The sequence below is a fragment of the Tyto alba genome, unplaced genomic scaffold, assembly GCF_018691265.1.
Source record: "Tyto alba isolate M040663 unplaced genomic scaffold, T.alba_DEE_v4.0 Super-Scaffold_10, whole genome shotgun sequence".
NCBI lineage: Eukaryota > Metazoa > Chordata > Aves > Strigiformes > Tytonidae > Tyto > Tyto alba.
This window is the reverse complement of record NW_024881262.1, coordinates 5,412,547-5,437,445: the sequence shown is the minus strand read 5'-3', so window position 1 is coordinate 5,437,445 and position 24,899 is coordinate 5,412,547. Positions and strand designations below refer to the sequence as shown.

General features: G+C 39.3%; 1 protein-coding gene across 1 annotated transcript in view; it reads right to left on the bottom strand.

Annotated features, from left to right (window-relative positions):
- Nucleotides 1–24,899, bottom strand: part of LOC104359579 (multiple epidermal growth factor-like domains protein 6) — a 205,136-nt gene that overhangs the window by 88,290 nt on the left and 91,947 nt on the right. The window contains exon 5 of the mRNA XM_042800166.1: nt 5,845–5,967. Coding sequence (XP_042656100.1) covers nt 5,845–5,967 — 123 coding nt within the window. The remainder of the gene's footprint in view (nt 1–5,844; nt 5,968–24,899) is intronic.

The following is a 24,899-nucleotide window of genomic DNA, read 5'->3' as shown; positions in this document are numbered from 1 at the left end:
CAGGTAATTCATTTAAAAAGTCCAATAACCTACAGTTAATGTTACCTTTACTATGAATCTGTTCTAATTTTTACTACTTATTTTGAGCACATTTTTTGCTGTAGTACTACCACGAAGAGACAAATGCAGAAAGATGACACTATTTGCCTAGGAGAGTGCAACAGCTCCTCGCAGCTATTGATCCCAGCTGACTCCGAATGCAGCACAGGAGCACGTAAGAAAGGTCACACGAACGACCTCCAGCCTTTATTTCTTCTCAAGAGCCAGAGAGAGATGCTTAAAAACGAGAACCGGGAATTTCCAAAAGAATTGCTCAGGAGTAGAAATGAAAATACGTTTCTAATAAAGTTTGCAAATGTAGCTGTGAATGTCTTCAGTAGTTTCTCTCTGGATCTTCTCTGCAGCCATGCACAAACAGCATGCAGGTCTCCTGCCTAAATCAAATAGTCTCCAGAAAACCATGGAAGTCTGACTGCGTAATGCTAAATAGTATTTAAAATGCACAATTAATCCTTAATCTTAGTATATTTCCTTTTATAAGAGGAGTATGGGAAACCTTGATTTTTATCAACTGAAATCAAGACCAGTAATTATGCTTTTTCTTTGTGATTAAAGATACTGATTTGACAAGTAGGAGCAACCATAAATAAACAATATTTAAATGCAAAAACAGGTATTACTTCTTGTTGAATTCACTTCAGATGATCAGTATTCTGGATGTACAAACTAATGGAGATGAAAATATTTATGCTTTGGCCTCTGACAGAGTACTTCACAGCTTTTTTACATTTTTGAAACTTAAATACTTTGACTTTTCTGACATAGCTATAAAAACACATGCTGGAGTCCCAGGGCACCTGAGAGCACCTAACAACAGTGTTAGGAATACCAGAAATTAGGTTTTGTCCTCTTTTCTCTCACAATTCCTTTTTTTTTTTGCTTATTCTTTTTCTCTTCCTTTTGAATTGCTGTAAAAAACCCAATACATTAAGATATCTTTGTTATCAAGATTGTTCACCCAGGGCCTGTTAATGTCACAAGATGGAGTTGTCTATTCCCCGAATTCTCTGAGGTGGACATTAAGTGAGCACAGTAATTCAATTACAAATTATTAGATAATTGTGATACAATTCCTGTAACTTGTTTTATTTCCATATCTCAAGACAAAGTCTTGAAATTGAGACAGATGAAAAAGGCTGGGTGGCTTCACCTCATCTAGGAGTACCTTCACTCGATCGCTCTAAGATTTGAGTTCATGAGGAGTGGTACTTGTTGCACCAGTAGCCAGAACTGGTATGTTTTTCTTTTTGTAAAATGTAATTTATTTTCCTTATACTTCTATTGAAGTGTTCCTGAAAATAACTAACTCTGTGTCATGGCATGCCCTAGTGTTACGAGTCAAATGCAACTTTCTAAGACAATGCAAAAGCATCCTGAATCCCTCCAGTGGACTATTTTCTCCTGTTCTACTAAAAAATAAATAAATAAATGTAAAAGCTCCTTGGAATTTCCCTAGAGGTACATGGTATTATGTCCTTCAGTTTTTTTTTTTCCCACAGGACATGGCAGAGGCCTGGTGCATTGATCTGTCTAGCGAGGAAAGCAGTCCAAATGCGGAATTAACATGTTTGTTCTCTTTGAAAAAAACAGAGAATAAGTCACACCTTAAACTTTACAGACTAAATAATGCTGAGGTCATTTTAATAAACACTTTCTTTCTCTTAGACAAATCCCTCAGTACTCCTTTTAGCCCAGCTATTAACTCTTCTGTGGCAAGAGTGCTTGGAGAGTTCCCCTCCGACCCGGGGTCAGGCTGAACCAGTGACACTGGTGACTATTACATTACCGGAGTAAACAGCGGTGGCCTTGAAAAGTCACACACTGGCTCTGGACACAGCTGCTCCCAAAGTCCTTCTGGCAAAGGTCAGGAAACCAGCCAGGGCTCTGAGGTTTGACTGAAACCCCCGGGGAGGGGCTTGCAGTGATTGCAATATTACTCTAATCAGTAAAATTAAAGCTTCTTTTCATCAACAGCTAATCACAGGACTTCATTTGTCTCTGACTTCCTTCAGTTGCCTGGACAGATAAGAGCACAATAATATAAATAAGAAATGACAGTTTACCGAAGAAGGTTAACATAAGGTCACGACCTTTTTTTATTTGACTTCTGGAGCTTATTCATGTGTGAAAACGTGCTTTTGTAGCTGTAGCCTCAGTGTCCCTTACAGATCTGGACTTGTGCCAATAATTGCATTTTAAAATGGTATTTCCATTCAGAAAATACCATTTCTGCTTTTTGTAATGTTCGAATAGAGTTGTGTTAGTATAAAATATTAAATCAGAACATCTATACATCTCACAGTTTATCTCATAGTTGTAACAAGTCAGTGGTACCTCTGCTTAACAAATAAGGAGGTATTGCACACTCCCCACATTTCCTCTCCCTTCCTCAGGCCAAGTTACAGCTTTCTGAACAAATCCACCCACAGACTCTGACCAGTCTGCCCCCGAAACACTGAATGTAGGTACGGATGCATAGGGCACAGAATCAGGCCGACAGTCATACACTAGTAAAAGTCAAATATTAATTTCTTGTATTATTTGTGCAGTGATTCAAATCCAAATCCTTTCTCATCATTAATTTCCATCAGACACATGCAAAGCAAGAGGTAAGCATGAGCTTTCTGTCAAAATCTGTAATGCCCATGCGACTATCTGTCAGAAAAATATTTCTCTGTCAGAGAGAACTGAAATTCTGCCTATGAACACTGGAGAGTAAAATCTGCAGTACAACATGTAGATAATTAGTTTTGAAAGGCTAATCAGTTCACCACTCTGGCTGGCATTTCTATATAGATGCACGTACCTCGCTACAGCTTGTCTCTTGACGTAAGTATCCCTCACTGAAGTAAGACTTTACATACCACACAACTCCGAATGATATATCCTGCCATAAGAATCCCCCAGTTAGTTGGAGAAGATCCTGACAGGCCTGGGAAGGAGTACGGACCCCACAGTGTGAGGTCTCGTAGGCTGTGCTGCTCAATCCCCTTCCCCATGTGGCTCTAACCAGCTGCAGGACCACCTGAGAAAGGGAAGGTTTAGTCAATGCTGATAGCAATAACTTATTTTAAGATTATCTCACCCATTTTGTGCTGTTGTCTTGTTCATATAATGGGGACTTGTGTCTTGCACACCTTTGACACCCTAGAAGACAGAGAAGCTGAGCATCCTCAGATCATTCTATCTGTGAAATTAGGCCTGCTAAAATTGCTCACAAAACCCCCAGGTATTATTGATCAAATCAGCAGTACACTTCATTATGTTGTTGGATTAGTGAATTTTTATCCACTTTACCCTTCTTTAGCATTAAATAGCTACAAATGGCTAAAATACCTTTTTAAAAAAAAAAAATACAGTAATTTCCTGACTTTTTGTCAGAAGGATGCTGTATTTTGTTTCTGAAAAAAAGGATCAATCTTTTGCACTAATAATGACTTACTGAATAAAATCTGTATTACTTCCATGGTGCTTTTCTAACGATATACGTTATCCGTACCCTAGCTCATAAAAAAATCCGTACACCAATTGATCATTTCAGTCACTAGTGAAATAAAACCAACCATAAGGTGGATAATGGGAGCAGAACAATAGGACACATCTATTTAACGCTTGCGTTTGGACTAAGGGGCAACATAAAGTACAATGATGCTATAAAAGAAAGAAAGAATGTAACTACTCAGAACAACTATAGGCCTTATTCCTCAAAAAAAATGCTGGCTAGCCTGAATGAGAAGCTGTTTTACTCTCATCTGCAAGATGACCCCTTTGAGCAATGCAAAGGCGTCAATAAAACACCCATTCAGTGTCACGTCCTGAAAGACCAGCGCCTTCCAGCAGCACACAGAGTTTTGTTTGGAAGCTCACTTTTCCCTTATGTAGTAATCAACCACTAAGGTACTTATATTGTAATATCTGATGCCTGGAAGTTGGCTGCCTTTCAAGTCAGCATAGCCATACACTCATTGTCATCATCATCTCCACAAAAGTTCAGGTGTAATTAGTGTCACTGCTACATTCACTTTGTTCTGTGACTTAAGTGTTTCCAGTTCATTGCATGTTTCCATTTATGCTGAAGATTTCAAAAAGCAGCTTCAAGATGGCTGATAATATATTCTCCTGTAATTCCTGGTTAGATAGTATATAGTACAAGAATTAAATACCTTAAGCTCTGTTTGAGCTATTAAAGAATGTCGAAATACTAGAATTTAAAGTTTCTTTTAAGAATATAATTGTGCAGAAGGAACAGCAGTTTCACTAACTTATCAACACAAAACTATTTTAAAGGAAACAGGACTCTTGCATGTTGAGCAATTTAGGATTACAGTGAGTAGGAACCCTGTTTTCAAAAACTAAGTTGTTGGGCAGCTTTTATGCAGATCTGAAAGCAGTAAGTAGTCATCAGCATACAGACCTATACACTGGTTCATGGACATATTACCAGCCAGCCTCCAAAAGAGGTAAGAGAAGGCTGAGGTGAAGTAGCAGGAGACTGTGAATCATGCATAGTATTTCTGGCTTGAGCTCTCAAAAGGCCAAGATGAAAGCATAGAGGACCATAATGAAAAACGTAAATCAAAATAAAATAACCATCTACAGCTTATTTACACTGTCAAGTTGGATATCAAATGATAGGTTGCTGTGGAAAATAATTCTAACATCTTATAGTGAAAAAAGAAGTGCAGCCAAATAAATTATAAAGTTAGGATAAAGCATATGACCACAGCTAAGAAATACATTGCTTTGTACAAACCTTAAGAAAGGAGTTGAAGGACAATGGTAAAATGAAATCCTGAAAGAAATAAATTTGTGAGATACTATGCAACAGGAAAAGCCAGAGAAGATGGTTTCTTGTGAAAAGATGATAATACAGTTCATTAAAACCTACCTAGTGCTTTTCTTCTTGAGATAATCAGAAAACATCAACGATATACAGCAATAAAATGCAATCGAGGGTGCAATCCAGGCGCACAGCCAGTGCACACAAGATCGTACGGCAGCGAACATCCATTACCTGTGCTAGAGGAGAGTTCAAGAAGAAGGAACTGCTCTGGCCTGCAATGCAATATATACCTTGGCTACTTTCCACCTGATCTCCTCTACCTTTTGCAGCATCTGATGATGCAAAAAATGTAGTGAACGTAGGTCAACAGATCTGATGGACTTGTTTACACCTACTCAGTGTTTACCAGTGCTTCTTTAAGAAGCGTAACCATAATTCATCATGTGTTCTAATATAAGCTTATGTGATGTTTTGCTTCTACACCAAGTCAAGCTTTTGCATAAGAACAAATTTTATCCCATAATGCACTAACTAGAGTTATATTTCCCTTAGGAAGAAGAAAAATGGGTTTACATAGCATGTGGTTTTAAATCCTTTTTTATTCGGTTAATCTCTAGCTGTGGAATTGTGATTGAAATGCAAAAATGTATGTGTATTTTCTGATAAGAACCATTTTGTTTTATAGACAGATGAAATGTTATCAAACATACGCTTTCTTCAAGTTTTTAAACTGATGATGGAAATTCCATAATCAGAACATGGCACAGCCAATCCAGGTTAAGTGATAACATTTTTTTTTCCAAAAAAGAAAACAAAAACCCAACCCTTTGAAGTATTCTTACAGTAACATCTTCATAATCCAGACACAAGAAGATCTGCACTCTTGACAACTCTGAGTATACACTCTTCAGCTGGCTCCAGATAAAAGCTAACATTTCCTTCTCCTTTCCAATGTCTGCTCTGATTTCTTAATAGCAGTGAGAGAGAGTACAAAGCATTACCTCCACATGATTTTCCATCCTCCTCCAGTTTCTGGCCAGCTGGACATTTGCAGTGGTAGCTGCCGATGGTGTTACAGCACTGGTGATGGCAGCCACCGTTCTCAGTGGTGCACTCATTTACATCTGTCGGAAGAAAGTACACAGCAATCAGTAAAGAGTGGGCATCGACCACGTTACCTGGTTATTTGAGGACAATCGAGTATGATTCTGATGTGACAAAATGAGAGAGTTACTGAGATGTACAGCGAAGGACCTTGAAGGCAACCACGGGAGCAGTGACTCCCAGCTGTGGCACTGGGCCCCCCAACTCAACCAAGAGGGGCAACGGTGGGGTTGCCCTCCCCCACTTCTGCGCAAGGTAAACTGCAGAGTCCACCCGGCTCTGGGGCTACCCCACTCGCCAACTCCCCACTTTGGTGCTACAAGATCAGGAACAATTCTCTATACTGTCATTTCTGCTTCTAGCAGTCGTGGTCGAGATGAGAAACCTCTGAAAGATGGGGAGTATATTAGATCAATGAAGGTCCTTCTTTCCTTCAGATATGCGTGTACACTCGTCTCTACACACCTTACTTATTCATCTGATCAAGTTTGCGCTTGCCTGCATGCAAAAATAGAACTTTACACTTTATAAATTAAGAACCTTAAAGAACTGCATAAATAAATAGACTAGCCAATGGCAGAGAAAAATAAAAAGCAAATGTCTTCATTATTGAACCCATGTACTTATATAGCCAACATAAGAATTTCTGAAGAAATGTGATAGAAATCATCAGGCCACTAATACTGCTCTGTTGAACAGGATCAGAGACAACAGATGGTACGGATGTATTTCCAAACTAGAAAATTTGTCAGATGGGTTAGTAAATGTGATACAATAAGCAGGTATTTGCTGCACTGATTTCATGTATTCTGGAACGCATACTTGTGCAATGCTTTCTTGCTTGCTCTGTTCTCTGAAGTGTTAATGTCACACAGACATGTAATTCATCAGTGTGGGGTAAGCAGGGACAGTAACAAACCTGAGTAAGAATAATGGGCTGTGGGTGCCTTTTTTTTTTTTTTTCCAATTTTTTTGACCAAAATCTTGCCCTGGCTTGGTGGCAGAGCAGACCTCCTCAGCATGTTGGTAAGGGGAAAGCCAGGGCTATGGGGACACACCACGTTCTCAAAGCCTGATATGAGGATGTAGGTGACAGATCTCACACCTGCAAGGCCTTTGGCACTGGTAGGGATCACACATTACCTTCATGCTAGAGAGCAAGAAAAGCAGGAGGAGGAAGATTAAGCATCAGAAGACAAGCATCATTATGACTTTAAAAATCACAGGCAGTTACTTCATATTAGCGGCATTGTATCTCTAGTGGAGAAATGCAGCTTTTTAAAAAAACTCTAATTAGACTCTGGTCAAAAGAAATATGTGCTGTAAAGACAAATCAAAAAAGGAAAGAATCTCACATTCATGCAAGAGAGATGAGAGCCTTTCAACTGCAATCCTTTGCTGTTCAAGTGTAAGATTTACCTAGGTTTGTTAGTTCTTTGATGAGCTTGATCTTAACTTTACTAGCTCATTTCTGATCCTGGCTAAAAACCAGAGGTTAAAAGAAGTTTTTGGGGAGGTTTCAGACTATTAAAAGGCTAAAAGAGTGTATCATGAAAAAACAATATTTACTGAAATGCAGCTCACGAAACCCATCTCATTTCTCCGTGGCTCTAAATTCAAGTGTAATTATTGACACAACAAAACTTTCTTTGTCCTCATTGATACCGTAAAACACTGGCAATCTACATTTAAAAAAAAATACTCAGCTATCTCAGATCTACACAACAAACCAAATTCTAACTCACATGAAATCAGCAAAGCTCTTCTCGTTTTCATAGGAACACAATTTAGAAAGAAACTTTTCAGAAGAAAAACACTCCCCTCTGCCCAAAAATGCAAAAACAAATCGTACCAAAATAAGACATTCGTCTGTTCACTTTTCTTCATCAAGAGACAGAGAGAACATATGACAAGCGACAGATTTTAGACATATTCCTCAAAGCACTGGAAGAAAGCATGCTAGTGCTGAGCATGGTGAAGAAGATCGACAAAACAGGCATGTTCCAAATGATTTACTCCCTCTAAGTAGCAGACATCTTGATGTGCCTTGTGGTAATAAACAGTAATGAGCCACATAATAACCCCGCTCCACAGCTTCGACTTCTATTTATACTAACGGTATTGAAAACTAATAAAATCTCTTGCCCTTTTTATTTTTTTAAACAAAATAATGAGAAGAACTACTTTATTCTTCTACACTGTTTAGCATCTACAGTGCTACATGATCACCTAGAACAAAATATTGACTAAGTGATGTGGACTACGATATACAGCCCAATTTATTAGCACCAGTGTCTGCATTTGGAACCAAAATATTGGAAGAAAACCTTTCTAGCCAAGGATCTAATCATTATCCTCTTGATTTCACTAGGGTATAATACATTCGGAAGTGTGTAGTGCTATTGCATACTAATGTATGGAATGTTTTTCCTTTTGATTGCAGCGTGTTTCTATTAGCAATCAGAAATCTTTTTCTTTCTTGTTCAGCATAAAATGCTGTGCTCTACCTATGAGTTTTGTCCCCAAAAATGTCTTAGTGCTATATGACTGATAGCCTCATCTTCTTCTTCCAACTCTCTGTCTTCTTAATGCTCTGTCCAGGATTTCCTTGTCTCTGCCTTAATACTTATTTTCATCCTTTGATGAAATGTTTTCATTCATTTCTTTGCTGCTTCTTACACCAGAAATCCACTGCTTTTTCTATTATTTGCAGAAAACCCAACATTTCATCCACACGTTTCTTTAACACAAATACATCATTTAAAGCTAATCATAATTCAGAAATTAAATCATAGCTGATGTTAAGACACCAAGGTAAGCTTTGTGATGCAGCTTCATCCCTGATACAGAGCACTCACAGTTGAAGGAATACCCTCACTAGGTACAAATCATACTAGCTTTAACCTTCGTGTTATGAAAATTTGCTCTCTAAGCATCTGCATCCTTTGCTGTACTGCCTCCTGTACAAGACCTTCTCCATTGCCTATACTCTGCCAAGTTGTTTTGCACAACTCAGTAATAAAGGTCAGATGTTGCCTCAGTCCCAGAAGCACAACAATAAATGATCTGAATGTGAAGTAATAAAGAATGCGTTTTACATTTGTAAAAAGATGGTTCATATAGCTCTTATAAGCTACAATCAGCTGTTCTATATTCCTGAAACACAGAGTAGTCAGAATTTTAAAATCCAATTACAGCTTTGCCATTGCAGAAAAAAAAAAAAAAAAAAAAGAAAAAAATACCAACAAAGCCAATTCTGTCAAATGATAAATTTCTGTCTGCTTTCCATATTCAATGTCACTCAAGGTTGCAAATATATTTGCCTTTTGAATAGCAAGAAAAATGACAGAAAATTTCTGACATGTAACAAGTCTGCCAGGTTAGGTCTGACAAAAGTTCAATGTTATCAAGACTATCAATCCATCTGTAATGACATGCTGTAGGCGCTTCAAAAAAATAAATGTGATGTTTGCTACTGCAATACTTCACATTTATTTATAGAGCCAATGTTGCAACACAAAAACATTATCCATGGGACACTCTATGTCAGCTTTCAATCCTGCCATGTGAAGTCTTAAGGAAAAAAATTGAAAAAACCCTTCATCTACATTATATTAACTTTATATATGATCTGTCTACCATACGTGTGGAAAAAAAATCCACAGCATATTTTAAATTCACTAGTATTCCAAAATGTGGATTGTAGGCGTTTGCCTATGTCCCACACTCCCTGCACATGTGATATTATAGAACAGTACTACATAAAAAGGTATTCTTTTGTCTAAAAATCTGGTGGACTATTTGATATGTAGGGGAGCGTTCCCTTTTTTCATGAAATGGAACATCTTTGACCAATTAAATATGCCTAGGAGCTATATGCTAAATGGAGAAGGACTGATTCCAATCCTTTTACTTCTCTATTCTTGCTTGTTACTCACGCCCTGTCTGAAAACATCACACAGCAGAGCAAGTCAGAGACATCCTCAGTTCCAGAGAAAACAACTCTTCACCAAGTTTTTATTCAAGCCTAGGTGATTTCAGACTTCTTACAAATCAGTGAAAACTTTCTACAAAAGCAAACACTGGACAAAGTGTTTCGCACTGGCAATTCCAATTTTAAATCCCACAGAAGTGACCTGCACTATTACTGGCTCTCAAATATAGCAAGAAGAGGAAGAAAAAACAATAATAATAAAAAAATCAGTCTGCAAAGCAGAAATACATTAGGGCAGGAGTCTCCTCTACACACCTCTATGATGAGCTACTGGTGGGGGCTGCAGCTCTGCAAATGCTCCACGTGGAGTTTAATGCAGCATCTTTAAAAACCAGCAAGGGATTAAGACTGCCCTGACTGCACGGGCGAAGGGACCTGCTGAGGCAGAAAGCATCTGCACCGAGCAGGAACGACCCTGCAGGGAGAGGCCGCTGTTCTGTGGCAGGAAAACAGGGGAGTGAATTGCCATTTCATTTTGACAGCAGTTTGCATGCTCAGATCTATGGGACGCACCAACTAACCCATTGCCTACAGGTTAAGGTATTTTAACGTATATTGTACCTGTACAACAAGTTTAAGCAGTGTGCATTAATAAAAAGATTCATTTTGAAGATAGCAAAGAGAATCTCATAACTGCAGACCAGCATTTAAAACCTATTTTCCAAGGTTTCTATATTTATCAGCTGTGTGTGAGCAACAGCTTTATTTATTTAATGCAACCACATGCAAACTTGCCATTTCAGTGACCAGCCTCTGGGGCTAACCCGTGCTCTGACCCGTAAGCTGCTGACTTCGGTGCATGTCAGAGCTCGCTGGACTTGTAATAAATCACCAAAGTGGAATAAAATCTGTAAAATCATTCACATTGTTATTGCAATACCACATGAAGAAAGCCCACCATCAGGGAGAGGGAAGGTTATTTTGATTTTTTTAAAAGTGTTAGGGTAACACACCGGGCTTCAATTAGGGGTCAAAGTAATGAGAACATGTTTATTTAGGAGGAAGACAGCATTTTACTGCAAACATTTCTTCCCAGTTGGAATTCTTTCCTTATGATGAAGATGGTCCAATTTCAGGAATCTAAACGTTAAAAATCTTTATCTAAGAAAGAGCTTTTTTTAAGAGGTTTTCTTACTCTCTCTAAAAAGCACTGGCAATTTATATTGACATTAATAGCAATTTAGAGATGTAAATTCTTAACTCGGAAAACATAACTGAATTGCTTTCAGGTACAAAACCCTCACAATGGTTAGAATCAAAGTCTAAATATAATGTGCAACTTAAGTGCATGTATATGTGTACTTTAATATACCTGAGTGCTTGGTACACAAACAAAGGAGTATAAATGCAATTGTTTTACAATTTTATAAGATGTTATAGGCAAGTGTCTGAAAATCATAATGTACACTTGGCAACTTCTCATTTATAGATCTAAATAATTTGATTAAATTTTTAAAAGTGTTAAACATTCAGCGAGTAGGTAGCTCCTTAACTTACTTATGGTTTTAGACACTGTTTTTTAAAATTATGGCCCAGATGGTCTGCAACCAAAACCATATGTCTAAAAAATCCTGAAACCTGAGAAAGTTAATTTGAACTTTAAAGGCCACTCACTGCTGTGATGCAATGTAATTCATATGAAAGCATACACACTACATCACAGCAACGTTATATGTAAATATAACGTAATGAGCAAATATACTGGACAGGCTGTCGAGCAAAACACTCACGCCCCAGAGACTGCATTTGTCTTTTTCTGCATTTTGTGCAAGAGCTTTGTAACAGCCGTCTTTGAACAGTAATTGTCTCCAAAACATAAATTACATCCATCACTTCCAGCGCCAACCATAAATTATCTGCCTGAATAGAAAACAAAGCTGCTCATTCTGATAGTCAAGCGCAGTCCTACATGTGTATTGATTAAGCACTCTTAATGCTTTATTAGGTTTTCTTCCTCCACAAAGTCAATAACAGGATGAATATTTCTTCTTGTGCTGTTATGAAGTATCGTAAATCTGAGCTGTTATTAACAAGCGTCTGATTAGTGGAGAAAACTTATCTGAGAGTTTGGCACAGACTCTTTGTGCGTGAACTCCCAGAAAACACCCATCACTGCCACTGTCTCCACTGGCAGCTGTAGTACTTGTGCTTTCACAAGTTATCACATCCTCCTCTCTTTAATTTTTTTTTTCTTTTTTTTTCCTGAAAGAAATTACTGCTGCACTCACTCCTCTTTATGCCCGTGTCACAGTCATATACGCAGAGAACATCAGTCACATAATGAAAGCATGTATGGCCCACGTTCCTCGGGGATGTGGGTCTCTGCCATGGTTTGCTTTCTTTTGTTTCTGAGGCACTAAAAATTTTCATTTCATGAAACTTAGATGCAAAACCAAAATCAAACAAAGCCCCTTGCTAAACAAACCTCACTGCTATTAATTTTTCCTTATTAAAATGATATGAAGAAAAAAAACAGATTCATCAATCATTTGCGCTTGCTCACATGAATAACTCCTTTGAAGTCAGAATAAAATTCTGTAGAGGGAAAAAAAACAGGCTCAAATTTTAAATAAGTGAAGCAACAAGTTCTTAAATCCCAAGATGCTGGCAAGCACTGCTGTGTTAGAGTAGACCTGTCGTTCACCTCGTGCAACAGCAGAGAATGCTCAGTGCCCTGCTGCAGGTATGTAGGTGCCTCCTCCTTCTGCTCCCTGCTAACTAAAGCCTTGACTCAGTTCAGAAAAAGGGCATTTAAAAGTCCTTTTAAAACCTCTATCAGTGGTTATGACAGTTCTCTGTAGGCATATACATGGCTGTGAGCTCTTTTTTTTTTTTTTCCTTCCTTCTTTTCATTCCCAATGTCCTAAGCATCAACGCCATTTTGCAACAATGACTTCCAAAACCAAACTGTTATGTTGAAAAAACACCAGCTTTGATTTTTTTTTTTTTTAATCCCTCTTTAAAATTCTCTATCAAGCACAAACAACTATTTCCTAAAAGTGAAATGCAGGACCTAAACTATGCACAAAGTTTTCCTTTCTAGACCAACTAGAATAACTAAAACAAGAGGCGAGGGAGGCAGAATCTATCACAGTACAATGATATCCTGTAAAAGTACTCATTTTTAAAATACATTTTCCCAGACAAGGAATGAATAATGCAACTAAACATCCAAGAACATCTGAATTAAGCAACAACAGACTAACGGATGCTAATTGGCAACGATTGGAGATGATTGTGGAGTACAGCTGGAACTATGATTACAAACAGAGTTTATGCTTCCAGTCCAAACCTCAAGTACCGTTGCTGCAATTAAAGATATTTTATCAAATTAGACAAGTGTTTGCCTTTGCCTGCTATGATGGTTACGAGCAAAACATAAAAGAAGCATCATTTGCTGCACTGCAACTTTCCTTACATCAGAGCTCTGCTGAGATGGATTTTTTTCTGCTTTGACTTTTTATGCCACAAAATGGAGCCTTTTTAGAAAGAATTCAGGACTCTGCAGTGACATCCTTAAAAGCCTTTGCTTTTGTCTAAAAGTGCTTTTACCCTAAAAATACATTCTCTTTGCAGTATACCTAACTTCCAGTACCTACAAGTGCTGGTTATGCACACAAACAAGAAAAGGCTTTGAGCTTTGAAGGTTTGATTTCACAATATAAGCCCTCACATATTTTGCAGGCAGGTAAACGTTCTTTAAAGATGACTTCCAAAGCAGTGATTATATAGCTAGACATCAGGACCTTTAGCAACTGGATGTCTGTTATGCTTTGAGAGCCAAATCCCAAGCATGAACTGCAAGCACAAGCCAGGCAGTTGACTCCAGCCGAGACAAGTCCCGGTGCCTAAAGGGGAGCTCACAAAGCGCACCCTGAACCTGAGACAGGCTTGCATCTTGCTGCCTTCTGCTTTCCTGGGTAAGAAAATCAGTAGAAGATATCAGCCACTTGGTCACAAACTAAGGCTGGCTCTTTCCCAGCATTTTCTATTATTCTCAACAAGATGTCCAACCTTCTCCTCTTGATTCTGTATCTCAAGAAAATTTACATGCAGAACTTCCGTCTTTGCTCCAGCTTCCTATGATCTCCTATAAATCAGGTTATCAGAATTTAATTGAAAAAGGATATGGAAAAAACAGGTATGCTAGGTCATTTATAAAATTTTAACATTTACCGTCATTAAGATCACATTTTATAAATCTCTGTAAGAACTGGTAGCTTCCATGTTTTAAAAAAAATCAAGGCTATGCAAAATTTTGGAGGTTCTCAGGCCAAGATAGCTGGAGAGTGACAGTCAGTATATGTAAGTGTAAATAACCTGAAGTTACGCATGGGTAAGCTAGGGCCAACAGCTTCAGGACCAAACACAAGCTCAGAGACATACAGCACTGGCATTAGAAAAGAACATCAAGAAAACAAAGGCAGCAGCTCGTGCACTCTGCTCAACCTGTATTTTTAAGAGATTTAAGATGTCACATCCTATGAAGAGCACTGCAATAGTCCAACACATAAATAACAAAAGCAGAGATAAAGATAGAGCTGTAGATTGTTGATGCCTTCTGGACCCACCAGGACAAAAGGTGAATGAACCATTTCAAACAAATAAATATGCTTGGCTCCAGGTAAAACCTGTAACGATGGGTCAGATTCTACCAATTCAGTGGTGGCATGCTTTGGTAGCCATGTACAATGTGGGGTGTTTAAAAGCTCTGCTATACTGTTACCTGAAAATCTATGTATAGCAGCAATTTGAGTTTGCAACAGCAGGAGCCTGAGCAGGGCGAGCTCCAGCCAGCAGGACGCAGGAACCAGGAATTGGGTGCTAAACGAACGGCTTATTTGGAAATTGGCTTCCAAACGTTCAACTAAAGGAAACTCAAGTCATAGTTTTAGTTTCCAGTTGCAGAAAATACAACAAAGAAAAGTACTATTATAAGTGTAGAATAAAGTAAGTGTTTTTTTCTAGCTTTGTCTCTTTCTGTTTTTATTCTGTACTCAGAAAAAGGACGGATCAATCTAAGCAAGTGTATGGCTCCTTTTCTCTAAGCCTGTAAAATAAGTGTCTCGAATCCAGGAGCATCCTCGCTTCCACTGCAACACTATGGAAAAGGGACACTTGAAGCACTCCACAGTAAATTTTGGTATTTCAGTTCATATTGGGGCAGGCTCTCACCTGGTACAAAATACGCTCTGGTGTCACACCAGCAGCGTGGCCAGAACCGTGGGTGCTGCGACAGGGGGAATCCCCCAGCAGCAAGCATGGCAAACCTTCCCGCCTGCCCCCAGCCCCCGACACGGGACCAAAGCCCCACGCCCAGGAGTTGCTGCTTAATATACCCACAGGCTGATTTTTGCAACAGTACGGTCTGAGCAAGCTAACAAATTAAGCAGCTTACATTTCAGGGCACTCCTATTGTAATACGCCAGTTCCTTACGAATTATTCTTTTTCATAATATAATTAACCCCAGGACTAAGCATGTGAGCAAATTAGTTCATTTTTCACATGAATAATGAAAACCTTTTTTTCTTTTTTTCATTTTTTTTTTTCCCCCAAAAACCATTACAAACTGAAATGAATGTAAAAGATTTCTCAGCAGAGAAAGGATGATGTGTGCCTGGCTTCTGGTTTAGAATTGGAATTCATTATTGAGATTTAAATGGAAGCTCCTATTTTCTTTTTTTATTTTTCTTAATAGTTGTCCTTGCCAGTCAATGTCAATCACCAGTAGAACAGACTCTACTCATCACCAGGTACAGCCTGGGATGGCACACGTCCACTACTGACTTAAATTGGTTAAATTTTTCTTTCTTCCTATGTCCCCTTGAATATTCTCTCCCATTATTTGTTTTCCATTTCTAGAAGATCTTCCTAACAGTTATGTGGGCAGAATTACTCACTCCCTTGACAAAAATCCTGCACTGACTACAGTTGTAAAGTCATCTCACTTTCTACTATGGAAAATAACTTTTCTTTAATCATAACCCTGCATGGCTGGAACACAGCCATACAACCAGGTCACTCGTTTACAAGAGACATAAATGAGAACTTGTTATTTGGTTTACACAGACATATGCCATTACCATTTAGCTGCACTCAGGCACTGTGTTTTCTAGTAACTCATCTTGTGTGTCAAGGGCAAAGGAACCCATGGGGGGAAAAAAAAAAAATATTAAATCTTCATCAGTTTAATTTGTGAAGAAACCCAAGGGAAGTAATTATTCCCAGAGACTTCGTTGCCTAATTTGTCTTCTGAGTTCTTCTAACTTCTCTGACACCAATGGGTGCTTGTTAACTATTGCTTATTGTGACTGCAGGGCAGGTTTGCTACGGAGCCAACATGCACAAAGAGCAGCATTATCCAGTGCCGAGCACCTCACTGAAAGGAGGCCGCTGGGCCCCTCAGAAAGGCAGCGATTTCACTTAGTGCTAAACAGGAGCTAAAGATTTCCGAGAGATCTGGATCCTTCTCACCAGAACTGGCAGTGAGGTGAGCATAATTAACTGGACGGGAATTCCCGCTTCAGAATTCTAGCAGGACACTTAAACTTCGATACGGAGTTATAGCAAGCTTGAAAAAGAGAAATGTCCAAACCAGTAACTTGCATACAGTTATTATCTGTGTCAAGCTTGAAGTGAAGGATGGACAAAATAAGATTTTCTTCTTCCAGTTAAACTAACAACGAGTAGCAGAGAACAGCTGTGATTTCTCAGGGCCTTTCCTAGCAGAACAGCCCAGCGGTCTCCTTTAAAACAAATAAATCAGGCTCAGCGTGATGGTGTAAATCAGACACTCTGCAGAAGGAACAATTTGGCAGAAAGTTACCTCAGCCTGACACCGGCATTTGAACCTGGGACCTTCACCGCTTGTGCAAGCACATGTGTTCACCACGTGTAGCCGCTGTCGTTAGCAGAGGTAGCAGAATTAGTTTTACAGCCTGGGAGTTTTGGTTATAAAAATATGTGATCTCAAGGTTTTTAAACCATCAAATGTCAAAGGTGATCACAGGCAAAAATTAGAGGGGTGAAATTGTTAATCCTGCATTGCTAAAACTGACTCATACCAGAGCCAGAAAGAGCCAGTTTTATGTAACCCAGACTTTACAATCTGGTTCCCAACACAAACTAAATTTGCCTTTTACATCTATCTGGATGGCAGGCATGTGGTTTTGATGGAGAGCCATACCCAATTTTTTCAGGGGGTATAACCAAAAAGCAATTTGCATTTGTGTTTTCAGCAAGGCATCAGGGCGATGGCACAAATAATTTAAAACTTCAAAGTTACTACATCAGTTGGTCTTTTCAAAAATGATCATTTTACACTTTAAAACATGCGTTCCCTCTACCTCTCTCCCTGCAAACAGCAGACATATTTTTTATGTTCCTCACTATTAACAAAAGGGTATACCATTGTAAAATCTTAAATAACAACACACTCCTAATACACAATTGTTTGGTTTAGGATAACCAACTATATTTTCTGAGCAGCAGTAAGATCAAAGTATTAAATTTAACACACTTAAATAGAACATGTATTAAAAATAAATTCAAAGGTCTTAAGATCTATTGTAGATGTTCAATAAAGTTAAAACAGACAAACAGCAAACACTATTAGGGGCAGAAAAATCCAAACATGGCCATAGAGCTGTGTGAAAATATATATGTACCCACCCAGCACTTGTGCACAGCACACATAATGTAGGTAAAGACAAGTATATTCCACAGACACATGTATTGTTTGGAGTCTGTGTCCTGTTTTCAGAAGAGTGAGGAAATAAATCAATAGATGTGTTTACCTTGATCTTTAGCTCACTCTTATAGACCACTCAGAGCATCTAATTTAACCAAACCTCTTCAAACCAAATGCTGCCAGCTCTTCAGCATGTGGAAAAACAGTTGTACAACGTACGTCAGAAGAATCCAAGGCTGAACAGCCTGGCCCGAACATACCCCAGCCTGGATTGAGCACTATTTAAAACCAAGAGCTTTCTTGCTATATGCATGAGTCCCTCCTAAGCACGAGCATCTAGGCAGGAGCGGCGGTGCTGGGGCCGTAGGTCGACGCCAGTTCACAGCTTGGATTTCCACATTTGGAATTTCACCCTTCGATTCCAATCAAAAAATAAATTCCTCACATTAAACCCAGGCTAATTAGCTTTTTGCATGGAAGAGACAGCCAAATTCATTCTGATGCACAAAAGGAAAGTGTGATATATGAGCAAAGTACATGTAGTATAATGTTATGGATGGTTCTGAAAACTTAGCCAGAAACATACGTTGCTCCTAACATCGTAGCTGTTGCCAACAGTTACCACCTAATGTTGTCTGAGAGACTGCAGTGATTTCATGTTCAAAGGAAAAGGCAAAGTCTCTGGTATCTCAGATCCCACACTGCCGTTACTGATGGCAACGGTGAATTTTTAACAACTGGAGAACATTCCTACAGAAGGCAGCGATCATCTCCATCACAGGGGATGCATTCACTGCATACATGTCCCTGCGTTACTTAGAAAACAACACACCACCCCAAAATCCTGGAAGTTGGCTGTGAAGCTTTCTGGTGAAGGAACTTATGCACCAAGGCCATCAAGTGATCTTCAATTACAGAATACTTCAGTTGTGAATTTTACTTTTTCTGTGTACCCTGTACCACCTCTTTAGCCCACCTAGAGGCTTAAAAGTCTTAATTTTACTATGTACTTATATCTCTTCTGTAGGGTAGACACATTATGAACATTAACAAACAGTGAAAAGCACTGATAACACATGGATACTTTTGCACATTATTTTTTTTAAATGTAGGAAAGGCGCAAGCAGTGATCAACACAAATAATGCTAAAACCTGGTTACTACACCACTAGAACAAACGACCATGGGTTCAAAGATGGGACAGGAAGAAATTAATAGTTTAACTTAACAGGCAATCTTCTACATAACAAAGTTAAGAAGGCGTTTTAGACAACCCAAAATTATTAATGGAAATTGTTTTAGCAACTGGCCTTTTTACCTAGTAGCCAGCCTTGGTGCTAGTATAGCCCACAGCTGGCTACTGGCTATTACAGGGGTTTTAGCGAGATGTTCTGAGGTGGCAGCTCCTGGAGTCAGGAGACACCGAGCCCCAGCACACTCCTCTGCCAGATCCATGCTGGCTCCACGCAGGATCAGGCCAGCCATCCCCAGCGCGGTGCAGTCACCCAGGTCCAGGTGACACTCTCGGTCTTTGCACCAGGGTGGAGGATGAGCCATTAGCAGAAACAGGAGGACAAGAGGACAGCTGGAACCCAGAGAGGAGAGACGGCGGGAAAGGCAGACAAGCAGAGAGGAGCTCGAAGGGAATTTGGCTCATTTTCTGTCACTTCTGTCCTCCACACTGATCCTCCCTGCGGCTGGATCAGTGTTATCCCAGAAACTTGAGTAAGTCTTGTCTATGTACTACTCCAGAAAAGCTTTCCCACACTTCTGGATTAAAAGCATTCCTTAAAACAAAAGATACCTGTGACTGATCTAATGTGAAAACATTATCACTCAGAGGTGGCCCTGGCTCTTCTGACATGCAAAGACCCAGCAGGAAAAAACACAAAAATAAATGTTAAACAAACATGCTTGTCAGAAGATATGAAATACCTTCATTTTCAACCATACCAAAGCCTTCATTAATTTCACACTTGAAATGATGAAAAAAACAAAGCTCAGACCTGTGTGTAAGAAGTGCACTGAGAACAGGAGCTCAAAAGGGCAAACGGGGGGAGCAGACGTGGCACAGGGGGGACAACGGGGTGGGACTGGCGCTGGCGCTGCGGAATGCCACCGCTCCCACGCTGAAGGCTGGAGAAAAGAAAGGAGCTCGAGGAAATATTTCTCTCCAGGATGATCATTCCGACTTTCTTTTCACAGTTGAGTTTGGCCCACTGTGGAGCAGATGCTTTTGATGCTGTAAAGCAAAGAGGTATGCTGTGTCCCCAGGTCAGATGCTTGGACATCTAACAACGCCGTACACCTCTGAAATACGCATTTTAAAACACGGCTCTTTTACCTGTATTTTTTTTTTTCCTCTTCTTTTTCTTTTCTAAAGGGATCATTTTCTGAAATTCCTCTTGTGCATTATCAGAGGGACCAAGAGACAGCTTTTCTAGGAAGAAGTCAGCTGGTTTGGGAGAAGATCAACAATTCTTGTGAGGCCAAGATTTAGGCTGTGTTCTTAACTGGTCCCCTAAGCCTGCAACCCAGCGAGGTAACATTCCCCTGTAAAACAGACCTCACGCTTAACTCACAGTAATCTCCATCCCTCAGGTTCTTCACAAAGTGCAAAATACTTTTAAGTATTTTTTTAACTTGTTGCTTCCTTTTCCCCCACCTCAGCAGCCGTACACTTCTGATCAAAAACTGGCCAACTACAGTTTTGTGGGGTTTTCCCCTCAAACGCTAAAGTATAATTATAAGATGGGGGGGGAATAAAATTACAAATTCAACCAAGGTCATTAATGTACAAAATGCAAATTGTCTCCCATTTGTCAAAGACCCTGGGGAAGTCTAGAGATAATTGAAATGATAGATGAACAGAGGAGACTAACTGCTAATGGTCTGTATATCAATGAATCAATGTCACATTTATGAAGGGCTTTGGGAAATTATTTTAAATACTTCATCTATAGCTGAAGTTTAGCCTACTTTTTCTTTTTAATGCCGAAAAATTAATGATAAAGTTCAGTTTATAGTTACACAAGTGTAAACCCACAGTAATTTAAGCTCAATAGCAAGAGATTGAAAAACTACTTATGTTTATGGCAGAAATTACCAAATTTCTTAATTACCAAGGATTATGCTATAACTAAGAGCAATATATATTTCAGAGATAATCAAATAGAGGACCAGTCCTCACCCTGAAAGCATTTAAAATGCACCTATTTTCCTGTGCATCTCATTTCCTCCAGAACACTAGTAAATTGGAAAATCAGGAAGGATACATACCACTGATTCTTGCACTTACCTATTTTCCTCATGCTTTCAAATACAAACTAAACGGCTTAGAGCAGGAGTTATTTTCAGATGTATTTACAGGGCACTGACCAAACAGGAACAGGGAGAGGAGAAAGGAAAACCAGAAATATTTCCTTTTCAAACATGCCATTTTGGTTGAACCTGTAAATAGTTTGTGGAGGGGGATCAGTTTAGAGGGTTTCTTTTGTTCGTTTGTGGTTTGTTTGTTTTTTTTATTTTATTTTATTTTTATTTTTATCCCCCCGCAAGTATTTTTCTGCTCTTCTTCCTGCACAACAGGAAGGGTTCAGATGAAGGGAATCCAGTAGGACACCTGCAGGCTTTTTTATCAAAAAGAGCTTCTTCCAGCAAAAAGAAATAAACCATCACATCCTATTTAAGTGGCAGAGAGTAGTATGCTGAAACAGGTAGCATCACTACAAAATCAGCTGAATTAAACCCCATTTCATTCTCGCTGTCACTGAATGAAATCACATGGCGGGGGGGGGGGGGGGACAGGGAGAAGAGGTGAGTTTTTATGAACAGTCTGTAGGATTGAGAGAGATTTGCTTCAGCCGAAAATAGTACCACACTCGCTCAGCCTGTAGAAACATGAACTAATCTGGAAATTACATCTGCATTTCCCCAGAATCTGAATAAGCTAGTTATAGCTAAAACATACAACCGATTCTCTTATTATAGCATTTGCCACATGAAGCAAGCAAGTGAATAAGGCTCTCAGGAAAACATTGCTATCTGAGAGGAAACTTTGTTGCTCTCTGTGAAAAGACAGCACATATGCATTGCAGGTAAAAGGTTCACACTAAATTTTCTGGTCATTACAACTTAAAGCACAAACATTTACAAAAAGAATCAAGAAGTCCATCAAGCTGCTGAGAGAACAAGAAGGGATTTCCATGTGTTGGAACAAGTCTTCTTGATCAGAAAATATCATGATAGTGGAGATCCAAATCAGCTTCCCTTAGGATACCAACAAACCTTGAAGCAAAACTGATCAGAAATCCAAGATCTGCACAAAAAAGGACTCCCCAGATCCATCTGCTGAGAATCAACACTGGCCATACTGACTGTCTTTATTAAGAAAGACTTGTGAATAAATACTCCAAAAAATCTCCATAGAAAGGAGCTAGCAGTGGGTAAACCAAAATTCACAGTGTCTGTTTTCAGGAAGGGAGGGAGGGAAGAAAAACTAGCAGCACAAACAAAACAAGGTGTCTTAGAAACTACAAGATATTCTTGGAGGGAAAGTCTGATCTGGATGTTACAGTTGGTTGGAAAGGCCAGAAAACACACAAAAATAGTGTCTGCTTGACAGTGGTTGGCTTATACACCTGTCCTTTCTCCCCCCCTTGCCACTCTTAAAATCTTAATTTCTGTCAGTATTCTTTAGTGTGAGTTCAAACTAGCCACTCTGAAAACAGTAGTGTAACATTTTGCCTTAGTTAAATGAACACATATTTCCCTCCTTTTATCTACAATTACACATTTACCAGCTGGTGAATAGGAAGGGGAGCAGGAGTGCTCCTTTTCGAAGGCCTCAGAGCTGCCCTTCTGTCGCGGATGAAAGTATTAGCACGGTGATGATTTAACAACAAATCAAAATTTATTAATAAGTAATAGTACTTGATCATTAACCAGTTTAAATACATACAAAATAATTCAGGAAAATATTGTAATTAAAATAGCGGCTTATCTACAGATTCTAAGATGACAAGATTGCACTCTAACTTACTATATGGTATCTTAAATCAATACATATATATATGCGCATGCATACACAAAGACAAAAACATGCAAACACACAGACACACACAACAAAGTGTTTGGATCCAATAAAATAAATTATATACCCACATACCAACAGGCAGAGAAAGAGAAGCTAGCTCAAAGTAGAAGTTCCCTCCTGGAGTTTAGAGCAAATCCTCCCAATGCCTTGGCATTCCTCAGCGGGTGATAATGGAGACTTGGGGGGGTTGACTTGGCCCTGGCCTTTCGTCACCTCTGGCAGCAGCCCACACCTTCAGGTTTTTGATACCGGAGAGGAGCCCCAGCTCAGGGGAGCTGCTGGTCACAGGCCCGCTGCCATCCAGGTCTCACTTGGAGTCCCAATTTATAGAGTCCAAGATAACTGACTTTTGTCATTTGTTTTTGCTCGGGCCCAGCTTGAACAATGAACTACTCTGGTATCTTCCAGCAGGTGCACAAGAATTTGATGAAGGTGCAACTGTTCCTGTTCTCATTTGGTCCCATCACCGGTACAGGTGTGCCAGGCCGTCAGGAGCTGAGGGACTATGACAGCCATTTCCGAGGGAGGGGCAGGAGCCAGGCTCGTTAACGTTCTGGTAATTCACTGCCATTAGCAGTCCTTACCTCTCCAGGTGGATGGACAAACATCCCCGGGGGAGATGGGTGGAATCCCACTTAGCACCAAGCTGCCCCGGGGGTGAGGATTGCACCACCACACCTTCCCTCCTGCTGCCTCCCCTGTCCTCCCCAAACCCTTCCCCCAAGAAAGAGGCACAGAGATGAGAGAGTAAAAGGTCTCCACCAAAGACTAAAAGCTCCACCAAAGACATGAAGTTGAGCTTTACAGAAATCTTCAACTTTCCAGTGAAGTTGGCTATCAAGTCATTTCTCTGAGCATCTCAGTTCTGCTGCTTTCCATCTGTGCTAAATTTCCACCTGGGCTTCATGGAGACACTAAAGGAGGAAAAACCTGGCCTTTATGGATTTTCCGGGGAACATTAACTCTCCATCACCATGGACTCTAATGCTATGTAATCGGAAAAGGGCCGTCAGTCAGTGGTTTCACCTCGCAGGTGTACCGTGAGGCTCAGTTAATGACTCTTTGTGAAGTGCTGCCTCTCCCCCCTGTTGTTATAGCTTACTAAGTAGTCAATTAATAAAACATTCAATTCCTCCATTTGCTGAAGCACATTTGTTCTGCTAGATTTTAATTTTTTGAATGAGTGAAATACAAGTGAGATAATTGACATGAGTTAATGATATAGTACAAGTTAACTGATCAGTTATTCTGCATGAGAAGATATCTATTTGCAGGGAACAATTTATACATTTATACGCAGCCTTTCAGGGACATAATTACTTGCAATACCAGAGTCTCAGCACACTCTTCCATTTTAATTTTTTGCTATTTTACAAATGTGTCTCTATCAAAGTCCTAAGTGAGAGCAGATTACCTGCTACTGATTCCCCAACACATCCACAGAGGAAGGTTGGGGAAGTGTCTTTCCAGTGACAAGTTTTGATTTGTGGATGAAACTCCCCTCTTAATTGAGCCATGCTTCTTCCGCTAACAAAGTCTTACCGAAACCCTGGAATAGATTTGCCTCTTTGTAGAGTAAGTTTTTCTCATGTCATATCCTCCACTTTCTTCTTATTTCATGAAGATTTTGAGTTATATATACAAACTGTTCACTTCAAATACCCATTATGAATATACTGCAAACCCAGAAGATGTCACAGTCATTTCTTTTACAGTTTTTCTTTTTGTAGGTGACATTCATATTGCAGAATAATTTAGACAGTAATTTAATCACAGGGTTTAGAGGTCCAGCAAATGTTACATTTACATAATGTCAGTCTTTCAGCAGATAATTTGGTCCTTTGCGTGTGTTAAAAGACGACATGGCTTGTTAAAATCATGTTAGTACATTTAACCCAACAGATGAATGGCTGGTTTGTTAATCTGTCACATATTTAGAATTTTCCTAAGGATGATTAGAAAATTCTACTTAGAGTAAATTCATGAGCACCTTCATTCCATCAGAGTGACAAATCAAAAAGATTATTAAAACTCAGGGGCTAGAAATCTCCATAAAATGGTCATAAATCCTAGCTACGCAGTAAATACCAAAACTTCCCTTATATAAATACTACATTAGTTAATATTTTGCTCATGTTTGCTTTGAGTACATGTGACTGAAGTTATTAAAATG